Below are 18,337 nucleotides of genomic sequence, written 5' to 3'. Positions count from 1 at the left end.
TCAGTTCAATTAACTAATATAAGTCCTGCATAGAAAATAGTCATTTGTGTGCAAAAAGGGAACTTAAAAGTCTATTATAAATCTATCAGGAAAAAAAGGATCAATTTCTTTTAGCCCTGCATGAGGAAAAATTCTAGCTGGGTAAAATTTCCATTGCCCAAAACAATTGAAGACAAACTGGAAAGGCTGCCATTTAAGGATAAATCATTAAGAGGCTTTCAAGATGATTAACCTATTTTCAAATTGATTCTCTACCTCTAAACAGATGGATTTATGTTATAAAATACTTTAATACAATCTTCAATCAAATCACTCTTAGCAGGTGATATTTTAAAATAGACTTAATTGGTATTTTCTATTCTAGTAATTCAATCCTGAACAACTTGTTCTTACCAATGTCATATCCTAATTTTGTTGAGGACAGATAGGAAGAGTCCCCCCAAACTGAAGAGACAAACTCAAGATATGATGCTATATTTTGTCATTTATACAATTGGGTTGAAAAATGGGGTGTGCTTGGGTTTTGTGCTGGGTCTGTGTGGATGCCAGGATACTGTCTATCCGTGTAACCATCCTCAGCCCCTGCTTTGATCAGGCAAATGGAATGTTGGAGATACAGCCTGTGTGTCTGGGCCCCTTTTTCTTTTGTGTAGACACTGAGATGTAGCCACAGTGGCAGGGTGGGACACTGCTTTGTTTCCCGAAGAGGGGCTCTTCTTTACTTGTGCTCCCCAGAGTCAACTCCTTCAGCAGCTGGAAAGCTAGCAGAGTTTCTTCGTTTGTTCTCTTTTTCTTTTCTCATTTCACCTCCACCCCCTACCCCAATATTTTCCTGAGGGAATTATGATCTTTTGGGGTTGTTTTACGAAGTCAGCCTCTCAGGAGATTCTATGAAATATGCAAAAGAAATATTCATTCTTTTTGGTTTAATTTTCACCTTTAGAATGGAAAGCTGCTGAACTATAAATCTTTTTGGGGGAAATTTAAATACCACTTGCTTTCTATATTTGCAAGCACAGGGGTTGAGGATAGAGACTAGAAAAGAGCAGGAGAGTCACAAACACAAATTAAAATAAGAATCCATAAGCATAAAACATTTAAATAAGCATGTCTGAATTCACATGTGCACTTTATATATGCACTATGGGTCAGATGATGTCATCCAATCTCCAAAGATGCATAAAATAAAAATCTGATGTAACCTATTTAACCAATCAGGAAGTATGTATCTTTCCCATATTCTATCAGACATTGACATTATATTGTATTTAAAAGGGACTTTGTAGGACCTTTGATTTTAGATTACCAAATAAGGATCTGTCACACAGGTTGCTTAATTGACCAGTTCTACTTTGTTTTAAAATAGTCAAATCTTTACAAATGCTGCTTTAAGTTTATTATATATCTTTCTTCCCTGGAAATAGTCATTTTAAGAATACTCCTCAATACTGGACACAGCCATCTAAGCAGTGTGTATATACAAGGTACAGATAGAATTTGATCCTGAAGAGCATGTGCATGGCCCTTGGTGACCCACAGTTGTTGGTACATGCCAAGGATGAACATAGGATGGGTTAGGTAAAGCTCTGTGCTCCGGTGGGGATGATGCTGAGCTACTCTAAGTCCAGCTGGAAGCATCTCTCTGGCTGAGCTGCCTGATGTGACTATGTTTACCTGTATGGCCCCTTTGTGCTCCAAGCTTGCTCCTGTGTATTTGTCAACTTATCCCTACATGTGGTTAGCCTGTGATAACGGTTGCCAGTGGATGAATGGATTAGAAAGGTCCTTTCATCACAAAGGAGAGCACCTGCCAGAGGCAAAAATCTGCCCCTCTTATCGTGAGGAAGAAAGATCACCAATCAGCAATCAAAAACCATCTGTTGTGCACCTGTTCAGATGTCTGTCTCTGTGGGAGGCAATTTGGGGTTTCAAAAAAGTACAAGGTCCAGCTCTGCTCTGGAACTTACAACTTAGGTGTGGACAAAAACACCCCAGTGAAGTGATAATAGGCTATGCAGTACCACACAGGAGACAATGTAAACTAAATAGGATGGGCCATGAGTGCCAATGGAGTGACTAAATGATGGGTTCCACAGCTGCTTAACAAAAGGAGCTCAAACTAGGGATCAACTGATTATCATCCTACCAGGAAAAAAGGGCAAAACCATAAGTCAAACAACATCCTGTGGATACTAGAGAGAAAATGTAAAAAACTACATAATAATAAACTTACAATAAAATTCTTTTTTTTCTTTTAGAATATAAGTATTTTAACTACTTCTACAGACTAAATTTAAATGGGCATTTGAACAGGGAAGAAAAGAAATAAAGAGCCTTTGGGGTTAAAACTTCAATATGAAATGTATTAAAAAAGAGAAGATTCTTTTATGAAGGGCTTCTAAAGTTGTCTTACATTTCTTAAATCAATCTGTAGCACATAATCAGTAAAACCGTATCATTTAAACAGAAAGATCGTAACTTAGAAACTCACCCTTAGGCAGCTGTATCCTATTATGGGCTGTAACTTAACACATGAGTTTCAGAAGTTGTTAAAATTGAGTTCAGGCTAACAAATCTTAACTGTTTTTTCTTAAAAAAAAAAACCTCTCTGGTGAGATGAGATAGCTTGGCCTCATAGGATGGGTTTCTATCTTATTTTATTTTGATCTGTTAAGTCTTTTTTATACACAAGAAATAAAAGTATCAGGACAGATAGGGCACTGTGATCAAGAAGCCACTCCCCCCCCTCATTTTGAAAAATTTTTCTCTGGTGCTGAGACTTTCAGTATTTAAACCTGTCAAATGTCAAACAGCTCTTCTGTCACTGATGGCTGAATTGAAATCTACATTTTTCTTAGTATAAATTCAAATAAAAATAGCAACATGCATAATAAAGTAAAACTACTATTTGAATAGGCTTCTATAAAACACACATCTCCAGTTTAATGCTAAAATTATCAGAGCTTAAATTATTATAATTAAGATGTAGTCATTATTCTAAAATGAGAGAGCAAACAGTGAAGTTTTTGTTTGTTTCTGAGTTGTATATTCTTTCAGGCATGATTTCTATTGTGGAACGCAGTGCAATGTGTGTAGGGATTTTACCCCACAAGGACCTCCATCCCTTCCCTCCTACTCCATTCCTTTATGTGAAATGTGAAAACTATAAATGTATCATCAAATTTATAGATTTCAAGTAACTACACTAAAAAGCATGGGATGGAAAAAATACTTGACTCTTGAGGGTTTTGCTCTCCTCTGCTGCATATAGCCAGAGTCATGATTACTAAGATGTTTTTAATAGCTCTATCGTCTGGTTCAATTTTTCCAAAGGGTAAAAATATACTCTTTGAAGTAAAGTATTCACCTATCTGATATAAATAAAACCTTTCATGCAGAAAAATGTTTTTCTAAATAAAAGAGTTAATGCACCTCAAATATGTGAGAAATTTTCTTCCAGTTGAGCAACGTTTAGTACAAGTTTCATCTTACTTTTTAATTGTGAGATAGAGGGAAATATACCTGTCACTTTATAAAGTCAATGCTAGAAAAAAAACTCATTTTCATATTGATAATTATGCCAGCTTTTAAACAATTTTTTTTAAAGAAAGTATGTCTTGATTTTGGCCTTCAGTCAATGAAAGTGGTTTCTCCCCATAAGCACATTTGACATTCACAAATCTTACATCTTGCCTGAGCTAGTGAATTGTTTCTTGCTGAGAAAAAGCTGTGATTTCCCCTAACTTAGGTATTAGAAAGTGTACCTCCAACAGATGTCCATATAAGCTTTTCCCCAATGTACTATAAAGCCATAAACTCCCTGAATTTATCTAGGATCATGGTTAACTCCAATGGCTCCCTTTTGCCTGAATGTCAGTCAGATCCAACTTGCATCCTCCCAGGGCATGCTTCTTGCATTTCTATTGGACAAGATATTTCTCTCCTCAAAAATGCCCTTCCTGCTGGGTGCAGTGGTGCACACCTGTAAATCCAGGAGTTTGGAAGTCTGAGGCAGGAGGTTTACGAGTTCAAAGCCAGACTCAGCAAAAAATGAGGTGCTATGCAACTCAGTGAGATCTTTTTTTTTAATTAAAAATATAAAATAGGGCTGAGGATGTGGCTCAGTTGTCAAGTACCCCTGAGTTCAATCCCTGGTACCCTCACCCCCAAAATATATGCCCTTTCTTCTCACTTTCTCAACATACTCTTGCTCAGATGTAACCAATAGGCTCTCTTCAAACTTCTCGAGAAGCCTATTTCTTTCCCCTCCATGTTTTCCTAATAGATACTGCTATTATAATGCAAGGACATGGTAACCAACACCTGAGTCTTTTAATTACTAAAGGTGAGGAGTTGGAAGACTAAAGAACAAAAGGTGAGGAGTTTGTATCCTGTGCCTCCATCCCTTATTAGCTACATTATCTTAACCTCCATGAAACTCAGTTCCCTTACCTATAAATAACAACGATATGTATTGCGGGATTGCTGAGGACAATGTTTCTAGCACAGTACCTGTCACATGACCAGGACTTGCTATCCTCATGTTACTATTAAATGGACGAAGGAGGAGCTCCAAAATGGCTGATAAGCATATTACACTCCTTCAATCTGAAGAATTAACACTCAGATCAGAATCTGCAAGTGCAATCCTCTTATAGTCATGTGATGATATCTTTTGAGAAAGCAACTGAGGACATGGCAGACAGTGGCAAACAAACAGTAAGCACATATACTCCCCTGAAAGAGCACCAGGACCACCTTCATGAGAGCTCATCTTTGGTTGTGATGCATGATGCGTGAAGAGAACCTGGATATTGCAGCATGGACATATTCCATAATTTCTCTGCAAAGACATCCTGTCTGGTAGTATGGAACTATCCAGTGCTACTTGTTACAAAGAAGAGAAATTGATGTAGTGAAGAACAGTCCAGTGTCAGCCTAGACAAGCAAACCTCAAATTGAGAGCCTGCCTTGTTTAAAACCTCTTTCCATTATTTTTTATTTGAAATGTGAAATAGGGAATAAAGAACAAAAAACGTGTTATGGAATTAATTTCCTTTCAGTAGAGAAAATAAAAAACAAATCACAAATACTCCCAGATGAACACCTCCTCTAAAATAAAATGACAGATTTAACATATTGTAAAATTTGAAGGACCTCCTTGTCTGAGGAAAAAAACTTGAGAAGTTCATTTCCTTCAATGAATGTAACTGTTCCCATGTGTATCTGTCTCAGACCAGAAAACGTACTGGGTGCTTTTCCTGACCAATTGCTTGTTTTTTAAGCAAATCCAAAGCCAACGGAGGGCAATGAATGAATAGAGTGACCATTTACACTTTCTGCCTTCTGTGTGTCCAAATAATGAAGAGAGCAAATGCTGCTTTTGTATTCACAGAAGAAAAAATTAGAAAAACTGAAAGTCTTTTTTTTTTTTTTTATGCTTCTTTGTTCAACTGGGCTGGGTGTTAAAAATTCTTGGATCAGCTTTTGAGCTTGCAGAAAAGCAAGGTGACCATTTTTCTTAATTGGCAGTAATGTGCTCAAGTATTCAGCCCTTCCCTTCTGGCAGAAAGAGGTTGGAAGGGGTGGCAGAGGAGGAGGAGCCAGGAGTGAACAGGAGGAGGGGGAGCTTCTCAGAACCTGCCATTCAAGGCTAGTGGCAGTTTTTTTACAGGCTGCCAGCAAAAGTGTGGTGGCAGCAACTTATGAGTGTGCCAAAGAAAGGAGGTCCACGTGCCAAACTCTGGCATGTGTAGCACCTACAGGTTGCCAAGGCATGGTTTAGACCTCAACCAGGCTTGAGGTTCTGCACCAGAAAGCAAGTTAACCCATTCCCACTATTCCACAGGATGGTGAGTGATAAGATGTTTCAATGCTATGGAAACTCCTGGTCCAGAAATGTACTATTTGACTCCCTTTCACGAAGTCATTTTTCACATTATAAAAACCAGAAGGAAGAGGGTCAGTAGCTTAATATTCACACCCATTAAGCCAGGCAAGCAACTGCAGAGTGGCAGCCCAGGCTAGGGTAAGCAGGCAATGCTACGGGATCAAATCTAGGTTCTGTATCCATGAATGAAATATATAAAATGGGATGCTTTTGTTTTTGGATATAAAAGACTTCCTGAAAAAGTCTGGATGATAGAACTTAATATAAGCTTCATTATTACTCCCTCTAAAGAATTCTATTCTCTCTTCTAAACTGTAAGCAATTTCTGGAATTTAGATCAGCTTAAAAAGTGGGCCATACAATCTCAGATTTAAACTTCTTAAATTTACAGTGAGCTTAGGGAAAAATCTTCTATTTCTTTTTACTGCCTCCACTCTCAGCATAAGTCCCCTGGTCCTATATAATTTATCCAAAGCTTTGGGCAGCCGAAAAGCCCTTTTATCCTTCACTAGTAATTCAGAGCCTTTGTAGGAGAGAGACATTCTTTCCTTCTCTTTTCACTTAAAGAAACATACCACGCCTGAATAGACTCCAGGCTAGGCTAGGGGATGGAGTGATTTTTATTAGCTCTAACATAGCTATTGACAAATGCTTGCAGACAATATTAAAAAAGAAAAAGAAGAAGAAGAAGAAAAGGCTTTCACTTTATGCCTTAGAGGGTAGATTGGTTACAATTTAATTTCTAAGAGGAAAAATTTATAGAATAAAATGGCCCAACATTTCTCTTTTTTCATCACACATATGAGAAATATAAACTAAAAGGACATCTGGAAAGGAACGTTATTCAGTAATCAGAAAGCAAAAATCCAAACCATTGATGTTTTGATGGAGACAAACATAACTAGATTCACAAGGAGGAAAGCTGTAACCGATTGAAGTTAAAAAAAAAAAATCCATATGCATTTTACCTTTTGGGCAGTTCCAAAGCAAAGTTCTATTTCAGAAGCCCTTTGTAATATGAAACCCACTGTAGATAAGATACAACGTGAAGATAGTCTGTTTTGCAGCAGCAGGAAATCAAATTGGTTCCAGAAACGAAGTTATATGACAAATAGTTTAATAGTATTGCTACAATTGGAAAGCTTGATTTAATTATTTTTCATAATTATTTTTTTAAAAGATTTTGAAATAACACCTATACCAAAGGATGGGGTTTTGCTGAGATTGGGGGGGCGGTGATTCTCATTTTATTTTTACCTGAAGTGTTATAATTTGTTATCAAAATTAAAGAGCTCAGTGGTGATTCATTATTAAACTTTGCAACAAAATTTTATAGAAACACAATACTTGATCTAACAAAACTAATATATGTTGTGGAGAATGAAACAGGTTAACAAATACAGGTATATTTTATTATCATTTCCAACTTATTTTTAGTTTTAATCTCGGTTCCAGTCAGTCCTGCTTTATTTAAAGAGCATCTGGAAAAGTTCATTAAGATTTGGCGGGTTTTAGATTTTAGAAGAAAGGAACTTCTAAACAGTCCTGCAAGATGTGTCACTGCAAAATCACCCAGTGCCTCTTGCCAGTAGATGAAATGAAATCATTCTTCTGACTGGAGTCAGGAACAAGTTAGACATCATTTAGGACACAGAACACGACTACAGAGATTTAGAAGAATTCATACTTAAATGGGATGTGACTAGACGTTTAGAACTATTTTCTAAAGTCAAAAAAAAAAACAACCCTTCTTTCCCGTTCAATACTTACGGTCTTTGAAGACTAGAGCTGGGTCTCTGTGAGGCAAGACTTGGGCAATGATGTGTCTCAGAGATTCCAAGGTTCTGTCCATCTCGGGTCTGTCTGTGTGAGCCTGCTGCACAGTGTCCTCATGCCTGAATTCTTGCAGTCCTGGACTGAATTTGTGCAGCTCATTGATGCACTGGATTACCAAAGAATCCCTTTTAACATCTGCCAATCAGACATTTCCCAGAATCTAAAGACCCCTCAGGGGGCCCTCCTCTCAGGCTCACTTATCTTTGTTGTATGCTGAGCTAATTAGCTCGAAAGGCTGGCTGACAGGCGGTCCCCATTGCTTCCTTCTGTTAAACACACCCACCTACAGGCTAGCTGGGGAAGCTCGCGCACTAATCATGGGAACAGATTTCCTCTCCAACCAGATTTTGCCTGAATGCTGTGCAGCTTTCTCGCTTGAATTTTTTTTTTTTCTTCAACCGCACTGCGCTCAGGAATATGAAATCAAGAAACTTATTTCTCAAGAAAATTTCCTAAATAACAAAGGAGCAGCTAATGACTGCTTGACGTATATAATCAGTATAATCAACACGATCTAAGTTCTCCTTTGGTGAAAGAGTGCTATAGAGACAGTGACTGCAGCCAGATTGTGCTTTGTGCTGAATTCAGGAACATCTCTTTGGAAACCACAGTTTAGTACCCACACAACCCCCAAATATAGCCACTTCTGATGGGCCAAACCTGGTGAGCTGTTGTATAGTTTGCCTGGGAATGTTTATTTTTCTATTTATCCTCAAGGAAAATCATTCCCAAGGTAGACTTCAATTCATTCTGATATTAGTACTCCTTTTCATTTCATTTCTATTAAAAAATCTCAGAAATTAAAATATGCTTTTCAAAGAATATAGGTAGTTATTAGAAAGATCTTAAGAAAATCAAGACTTTTTAAAAATCTGTGATCTATACCACCAGTAAATAATCTAAATAATCTTTTGATAGCAGACATAAATATGTTATGTGATCCCATTGCAAAAATAAGGAATTATAAAAGTAATAAGATAACTAATTTTAATGGTTATGAGCTATGTTAGCTATTGAAGAACTGTAGAGGATTTCTTTGCTTTTATTTAAAATATTTTTTCACAGTAGACATAAGAGGTTGTTTTCCAATGTTCCTTCCAATTTTCAGATTCCATAATTATGTTGAATATTATGATGAACTGAAACCAGTCCTCTAAAGACTATATAAAAATAAAATGTATTCCATGTGATCAGCTTCTTCAGCTATTTTGTAGAAGTGTGGCCTTAATAAAAGGAAAAGGAAAGAATAGGGCTGTAACAATAATACTTATTATAATGACTATCACCTGGCAAATGCCCATAGGGCATGTAGGCCACACAAAACACAAACGTGGAACTGCCCCAGGGCACAAAGACATTGATTCAGATTTTACACACACACACACACACACACACACACACAAACACACAAACATGAGCTTGAAAGAAATCCCTCGCACTTCATGTTAAGTTACTTATTTAGGGTATCAAAGTGCATTTTATGCATCCTGTACACAATAGGAAAGTGTGTGTGTGTGTGTGTGTGTGTGTGTGCGCGCGTGTGTTGTTGTTGTTGAGTAATGAACCCACGGCCTTTTGCATGCTAGGTGAGAATCTACCACTAAGCAACACCTCTAGTCTAGGAAAATCATTAATGTCCTTGCAGTCCAGGAATTTATAATTGTAAAAAAAAAAATTTGGATGCAGGAGTTTATGCTTTAAAACAAATGGTTTGTGGACCAAAAAGCTATTATACAGTGATTAGACACAAACTGTAAATGAACGCAAGCACTTGCAGTGTGATCCTGCATTGGAAGCCAAGATAATTAATGTTGCCATTAGAGAACTAGAAAAATAACATGGATTTCTTAATATAATATGATATATAAATATATACTGATAATATAAAACCTGAGAACAATTAGAAATTTTGGTGCTTGGATTTCAGTTAGTAAATGGGCATTTCTGTGGGCTTAAATAGAATTCTAGCAAGACTTAAAAAATATTTTGATAGTATAACACGGTGGAAGAAATGATGAATTTGGAATCAAAGAGACTTAAGATTTGGTATATGCTATCTATTTAACTTTGAAAAGCCACTCATCTCTGAGCTCATAGTTCTCATCCATAAAATTAAGCCGGATGCTCTCTTTGAGTTCTAACATCTTTGATTCTATGACTATATTATAAATGAGCACAAGTATTATCACAGATTTTCTAACCCTCTGAAAAGCCATGTATTTATTTCCTAAAAGTTGGACTGATCTTCAAACAAATCACTGCTATTCCCACAGTTGACATCATATCCATTTATCAATCTGAGAGATATAAATCAATATGATGAATACAAAGATGCTTACTGCTAATGCTAAATAGAATGAAAGGTTAAGAATTTTTAAGAAAAATAATCTCTAATCTCCATAAGGTTTTTATAAAGAAAGAAAAACTATGAACATCTTCACAGAGAACACCAAAGCAGCTTTGCATAGACTAATTCATATAAACATTTTGATCTTTAATGAGTTACATTTTATGAAATGAAAACAAGAATTCTAATGTAGATTATACAACATTCCAGTTAGCATAGTTTCTTCAGTAAGTCCAATCTTTCAATAAAAGTTTTCTTAAAACTTTGCTTATGCATTTCTTCCTTGAATGCTTATAAAGAGTCCTGACTTTAAAGTGCTATTGTAAAACAGTCAGAAAACCAACTATGTGGTTTCTTACTATTCTCTCCCTTTGATGTAAAAAGCAACTGGTGGAGATGGAAGAGCCCGAAAAACCCTTTGAGTAATGTGCCCATTTTAGTACAGCCCCGTGTTCACACATTGGATTTCACCATGACATTAACCTAAATACACATGCCAACAACACAACTAAATTTCAGAAACAAGGGTAGATGACTGCAGTAAAACCGAAATGATGTTCTTAAAATTCTTGGTAGAGCATTAATCTGAAGGATGAGTATTGGCACCTGACACAGTCTCAGTGATCAGAACTCACTACTCCATGATGACAGAGGGCAGCCATGTGCAACAACATGCGTACAAAGCTTCAGGGAGTACAGAGCTCTTTGAGAAAATGAGAAATCAAGGTGGCATTTTTTGCACAGTTCATGGACTATGCAACAAAAAGTCTATGGAAACAATAGTTTTACTGGTAAGGAGAATTGATGCCTCTCCTTCCATAAACGTTGTTAGATAGCTGATTGCAGTTATAAAAATCATAAGGGGAGCACCATTTAAAATCGTATCAAGAATGTAGATGTATCTGAGAATCACAGGAAGGACCTAACGGACCACTACCATCACCACCACTACCACCACCATCACTACTACCGTGTTATAATGCGCTCTACTCTGGTGGAAGAGACTAGGGTTGGCCAGGCAGAAGAGCGGGCCTGTTGGTGAGCCTGCAGGTGAAGCTGGTGAGACTCCAGGTCCAGAAAGATTTCATTCCAAGGCATGCAGGCTCCAATGACTACACCTGTGGTAACAGCCTGACCTGACTCTAGGGAGTCAGGTTACTGAGGGAGAGGATCTTGATTTCAATTTAGGAAGATAATCTTGCCTGAGATAATTTTTTCAATTATTTGTTTATGATTCTTTTTAATTACTTTTTAATTAAATGGTGTGTGTGTGTGTGTTTGGGTATTCGGGATTGAACTCAGGGGCACTTGACCACTGAGCCACATCCCCAGCTCTATTTTATATTTTTTATTTAAAGACAGGGTCTCACTGAATTGTGAGAAACCTTGATTTTTTGCTGAGGCTGGTTTTGAACTCAAGATCCTCCTGAATCAGTCTCTAGAGCCTCTGGGATCACAGGTGTGTGCCCCTGCATACGGCTTATCTTTTATTATAGCAATAGGTATTCATGGTTTTCAAAGCCAAAACAATACTACAAAGCTTATAACATGGGTGGTTCCCTGGCTTAGCCAGACAAGTGGCTAGTTCCTACTCCCCAATGCCGGCAATGTTAAACATTTTTTGCTATTCTTCAGGAAGGTTCTACTGATAATTTTTAGGTATTGTTAGTTACTATCTATTTTCTTCTGCTTCCCAAGGAAAATGAGTTTGATTCTCCTGACCATCCCACACTCACACACACAATTTTCTTCCCATTCTTCTAATGTAGTTTTCATATACTTTTGTTTATATTTGTAATTGGCTTTTAAAATTATATCTAGATAAGTACTATGCCAAGCTAAGTGTCATATTCTGATTGTATTTTGTTTCTTGTGCAACCTTTTGTTTTTCCAGAAATTAATCGCCTCCTTTTTAATTTGAATATATTATTTTTATTATTTTTCAAATATGATTTACCTTTGTTCTTAAAAATTTACAACTTAAGATAAAATAGATAAAATGAAAAAGAATCGAAGTCATGCAGTTAGAAACACTTAATATTGAGAGAAAATTGTTTATAGAAACAATGGGAAATCACTGACAGGAATTCCTTCCAGATTCCAGTGGGGGAAAGGACTGAAAGGGCTAGATGCAGAATTTAGCTAAAGGGGGTCAAAGCTGTGTTCCAAAGTGTTTCTGAGGGTATTTGGGAGGCTGAAGAAAGGGAAGGGCCAGAAAGAAGCTGACTCCGCAGAGGCAATGACTAATGACTGTTTAGCTTCAGCTTTGTTTGGCCTCTACTAGAAGAGAGCAGTAGAAGGAATGAATGGCTGGTTAGCATCAATGCTGCTATCAACTGGGAAGGAACAAGTTAAAGGCATGAATTGCTGCTCAGTGTTCATTTATTTACTCTCTCCCTGGAAGGGACCAATGAGATGTTTGAATCAAAGTATTTATGAGAGGGTCAGTTGGAAAGGCAACTACAGATGGTTTCTAGACAAAAGTTTAAAAACACAAGTAACATAAAAGAACTTTATCCCAGGCATTTGTTCATTGATATTTCACTAAATTTAGGAAATCATCATTAAAAACAAATCTGTTAAATTACATGAAAAAAAAATAGAAAAATGATTAATATTCAATTTATAGATTAATGAAATGTACATTTCTTTTTATAGAAAATTATTAAAAGAACACTGGTAAATTGCCATTTATCTTTGCCAGAACAGTCAGGATCAACCCTTATAACCAAAAAATACCATGAAAGTAAGCCGAGCCTTCTGATTGGTGTATATATTTGGGACTCCCGCATGAGTCTATACAGATGGGCTTACACAACCAATTGCCTAGTCCTGTCTTGGTATTTGATCTTCAAGAGAAGCAAAATTGATTCTTCAAGAAATACATTTAAAGGCCAAAGATATCCCTTAGGGAGGTTTTGCTAGTTCACAGAATAATACATTTAGGATAAACTTGGAATTAATTAAAACTGTGATAATTTAGATGTTCAAATGTATAAGATTGGTGATAATAATGTCAAGCCCTTGGAACATCAGAAGTATGTCCATGAAAACTGAACTGATTACTTTACCTATAGGTGGCTGACTTCCAAAGTAATATATATATATATATATATATATATATATATATATATATATATATATATATATATATATTATAAAGAGGACACCTTTAATTTTTTTGATTTTTTTTTTTTTTTGGGGGGGGTGGATTTTGTCAGTGTCTTTCCTAACAATATCTTCTCTTTCATAAAAGTTGATTTAGTGGGCTGGGGATGTGGCTCAAGCCGTAGCATGTTCGCCTGGCATGTGTGCGGCCCGGATTCGATCCTCAGCACCACATACAAACAAAGATGTTGTGTTTGCCGAGAACTAAAAAATAAATATTAAAAAATTCTCTCTCTCACTCTCTCTCTCTCTCACTCTTTCTTAAGAAAAAAAAAAAAGTTGATTTAATTATTGGTTCCTCTCCTTCCATTTTCTTAGACACCCCTTCCAGAACAGGAATTTATATTGTTGGCTGCTCGGGGAAAAACTTGATAGAAGATTTGTCTATCATGTATTCAGACTGATCCTAAAAGAGGCATCTGAACTTCAGCAACATCTAGGAACCACTTCTCAAATGAAGAGGATGAGGTCTTCTATAAAAGAGTGCTGGGGTTTGGGGGTGAGCACCTCACTTATGGATTAACTGGACCTGCCTTTTTCTTTCTTCTGTAAAGTTATGTTTCTGGAGGTATAAGTTGTTTAGAGTGTTTAAATCTTTTTAAAGAATAATGAGTAAATTAAAATGAAAATCTAGACTAAGAAACAAGTAGTAGATTTAAACAAGCTGAGTGAGAATGTTTATTGGATATAAACAAATGACTTAAGTCTGAGATAGTTGATGGTGTTGGGTTCTAGCAACCAGTAATTTCACAGCTCCATGTATTTTAGATGAAGCTTCCTGTAAAGACTGCGTCATCAGTATATTCTTAATTCAATCTCAACTACACTTATGGATATGCTTACATTAACATAAAAGCCTGGTGCCCATCCATTTCACACTGTAAACTACAATTTCCACTTCACTTCCTATGCATTTACGACCAGAGCACTGCACTTAGCATGCATCCTGCTGACAAAGATAAAACATTATTTCTTTGCAAAATTTTTTTTAAAGAAGGAGGAATAGGAAAATTAATAGAAAGGATGAATGGTTTCCACATATTGAAAACTGGAGAAATACCAAGTTATAGAATAATGAATTCTTCTGATCCTCTCTAGGTACCTCAGTAGCCTGGAGCTCAAGGAGAAGGTATTCCCTCCCTTCAGCATGAATTCTCCCCACCAATAAAAATATTAGGAATTTCTACTGTGTGCTTCTGTCTAGTAAGATGGGTTTTCTTGGACATGTGATAAGAACTTATAAGTTCTTAGTTTATAAATGATAAGGCTTATAGAAAAACAAAAACAAAAACAATTCCACTTTTTTTTTTTTTTAAAGGTGAGGAAACTTTGTGGAGGATAGAACTTAAAACCTGATTGTGAAATCTGTCTACATGACAAGAAGACAAGTCACTGTGAATCTCAGTGACTTTGCTGAGTACAAGCTCTAAACCACCTGAGTATGCTGGCTTTGTCACCACTCACCTTTCATTATTTATCAATTCCATCCTTCCCTCCTACTCCTTCTCAAGCTTACTCACTCTGTGAGTTGGGCAAGAAATTTTACATCTAAAAATGTTTTCTTATCTCTACAGTAGAAACAAGGTCATAGAGATCTCTGTTACTATCATAGAATAGAATAGAATATATTCAGGAGTGTTCAACTTTAAGACTTAGGTGAACTGGGCAACCTTTAAGATTCTATTCCAGGTTCCCTCCAATCAATTTTAACATTGACAAATTTCCCTTAACCCTTTCCCCATCTTTTAAAATCAAGTTGCTGCACTACTCAAAACCTGGTAGTCTTTTTTCCCCCCTAATATATCAACTTTCTTCTTTTTCTTTTAATTTCAAATCATCTTTGACTTGGTTCTTTACTGTATAACAACCTTTCCCCAACCATAGCAGAGCAAGCATACTATTTTCACTTCTGTCATTTGGATTTTCTGCATGATTTCCTCCTTTGTAAGTTCTTTTTCAGTCTACATACTCTACCAAATCCCTCTTCTACAAAACCACTCCCCAACTTCTTTCACTCAGACTGTCCTTAGAACTTCCTCAGCAGCAAGAGTGATACCAGACTCTTAGAATCTGCTTTATACTGTCATGTAGTTATTCTGTGTGCTTATTCCTGCCTCTCCACACATATTGGAGGCTGTCAACCAGCAAAAATTATATCTCAAAAATTTGTGTACCCTTCCCCTTGATAACACTGTACACATATAAACATTTGGAAAACCAATATGGGAAAAACACATTTTTCTCCCTAATCTAGTCACATCTCTTCTGTCAATGGCAGGATGTAAGCAGTTCTTTAAAAGTTCATTTATTTCAAGTGGTTACTTTTTCTTTTTCATAAAAGTGAAAAGAAAAGAACATAATATTGTGATAAATAGCTCAAATAATATATTTTATTTGTATTATGAGGCATTAAGAAACTAAACCAATATTAATGTGATTTTAAATGTTCTATTAAGAGAAAAATTTAGTTTTAAAGATATAAGAAATATGTCTTTGTGAATGGTAGGCTTTCTATAAAAGTGATGTAGGTTTTGGAGTCATCCCCATGTTCCTGAAAATCATATCATTGTGTAACACAGGGATGTTCTGAACTTTATAACCTCCAGAGTCCTACACAGTTTTATATATAAGATGGCTGTAGTACTTCATAAAGCAAACAGAGTACAAACCAAGATGTGACCTGATGCTCTCTAGGGAGATGGTCTGAAGAAGGTGAGCCTTTGCCACCCAAAGTATTGCATATGTGGCAACAAAATAAACCTACACATGAGGAAGTGCTCTGAGAAACTAATGAACTCCTCACTGTATTCTCTGCTGTGGCCACACATTTATTTTGTAGGAAATGCTTATTTAATGGGAACAGTAAGTAGACTATGCAAGACAAGGACAAGTAAAGCATCTTATTTTTAGGGAGAGAGGACAGCAGGGGATTGAACGAGGCCTTGCACATACTAAGTATGTACTGTTCCACTGGGCTATGCCTCCAGTCGTGTCTTCATAAATACACAACAAAGATTCATAGAGTTTAAATATCAGTGACTTTGAAAACAGAAAAGATGGTTAGTCTGTGGATTCTTTTTGATAACCTCAAGAAGACATTTTAATTTACTATATAATTATGTATCACACACTGATACTCTAACAAGTGTTATTTTATTAGTCTGTAATAGGCATTAACAACTCTGTGATAGGCATTATGAAATGTCCCCATTTTGAAAATTGAAAAACTAAGGTTAGAGAGGCTATAGAAGGTACTTGAGATTTATGGTAGAACCAAAATTCAAATTTGGAATACACAGATGCAAGTTTTGCTTTTCTTCAGTGTGGTGGTGCTGCGAATCAGACCCCCAGGATCACATGCTTGCCTTACCCATGCTAGGTAACATTACCACAGAACTAAACCCCTAGTCCCTCCAAAAGTGTTTTAAATGACAATAAAAAAAATTTTTTTTGGAAATTTTTGTTGTTTATTGTTTACTGTGAATGTTTTAAAATTTGAGGATTACAGCTTCTCTGAGAGGACAAATTCTCTAATTGATGGCTATCCTCCAAAATTTTAAACTATTATGATCGAACTAGTTTTTAACAAATAAAGCCCACAAGAAACAAAGATCTTATCATACCACTTATTGCTGAATCTTTAGTAGCTAACACTAATCTTTGTTCAGATGAGATGAGGCTTCCATTTCTGATTTAATTTGTCCTGTTGCTCCATGAAATCCTAGACTCTGAAGGTTCAGAACCATGTACATTTGTCTTCTGTTTCTCAAATAGTAATTAACATTTTATGTAGATCAACTCAGTCAGCTGAGTATAGCCAAGTAAGATGAGGTCATATAATTTTGTTCCTAATTTGCTTTCTACACTCTGAAAGAAAATGTATTCCAAAATAAATATTCTGTGGCTCTATTGAGCTGTCTTCAACACTGGTATAAAAATGCTTTAGACAGAATACAAAAAAATGAACATTTGAACTTAAGACATACCTCAAATTTAAAGCAAGACTATGTAAACACATCCAAATTTCAATTTTGAAGAAATGGAATTTGACATTTTCTTGTGCCTGTATATTGAAACAAATTTATGAAATAATAAAGGATGTTGAACATAGGCAACATTAATTTTACAAAGGTAAAAGAGAATGTGATGTCTATCAATACTGAAAAGCAATTTACTACTACTATATTCCCTCCAGTAGATCATAATCAAGATGCATGGAGACATCCTGTTGGCGACTGTGGGGTGACACTGCCATCTAGTGGCCATTTCCACTGCAGGTGCTCTTCCTCTCCCAGACTACTTGGGGCTGCTGGAGACTTGATCACAGCAGGAACATATACCCACCTTATGCACTGCACCCCACGTTCATATCTCACTGAATTATGAAGTTCTTGAGGAAGGAACTATGGATTATATATTTATTTCCTGAGATAACTACTTGTTAACATTGAAGTAAGAACATGTTCTGGACTCACTCACCTATGTAAGAAAATGAAAAATTAAAAAAAAAAAAAAAAAATCGCTCATTCTTTCTGTCTCCTCTCATCCCCTACTTTTCCACTCTTTGGTCCTTCATAAAAGTTGCCAACTGTAAAAATCTTTGTAGAACTTGTCTCAAGGTTTTGTTCCCATGATCACATGCCAATGTAAATAACACCAATAATGAGTTAACTTTTTAACAAATTAATATGTATTACTAGCTTATCCGAAAGAGTAAAAGGCAGTGAAGTCTCCCAATGGCTAAATAAAAGGCAACCAGTTTGTCAGCAAAATTTAAGATGAATGTCAGCATAATTCTAACAGCTATGCTTTATTAAATGTTTATAATGTGTCAGGCATTATTCTAAATGCCTTATGCACATTGTCTCATGTATTCCTCAAAACAACTGTACAAAATAGGTATAAATCCAATTTTAAAAGTAAGAAAAGTCAGGACAAGAGAAAGAAATATGACTTGCTTTAAATTGTTTGTTATTAAGTGAAAAGGCTGGGATTTGTAACCAAGTAATCTAACTGTTCTTGGTAGAGACCAAACAAAATAAAACAAAAACGATGATATTGAGACTTTTAAAAATATGCAAATGCCTCTAACAAAG

At 36.1% G+C, this 18,337-nt stretch overlaps 1 protein-coding gene across 1 annotated transcript in view; it reads right to left on the bottom strand.

Moving 5' to 3' along the window:
- Lix1 (limb and CNS expressed 1) overlaps positions 1-7,742 on the bottom strand; it is a 48,526-nt gene extending 40,784 nt beyond the window's left edge. The window contains exon 1 of the mRNA XM_027927981.2: positions 7,661-7,742. Coding sequence (XP_027783782.1) covers positions 7,661-7,742 — 82 coding nt within the window. The remainder of the gene's footprint in view (positions 1-7,660) is intronic.
- Positions 7,743-18,337: the final 10,595 nt, after the last annotated feature.

This window comes from Marmota flaviventris, chromosome 5, assembly GCF_047511675.1.
Source record: "Marmota flaviventris isolate mMarFla1 chromosome 5, mMarFla1.hap1, whole genome shotgun sequence".
Lineage (NCBI taxonomy): Eukaryota > Metazoa > Chordata > Mammalia > Rodentia > Sciuridae > Marmota > Marmota flaviventris.
This window is presented reverse-complemented; position numbering and strand designations above follow the sequence as displayed.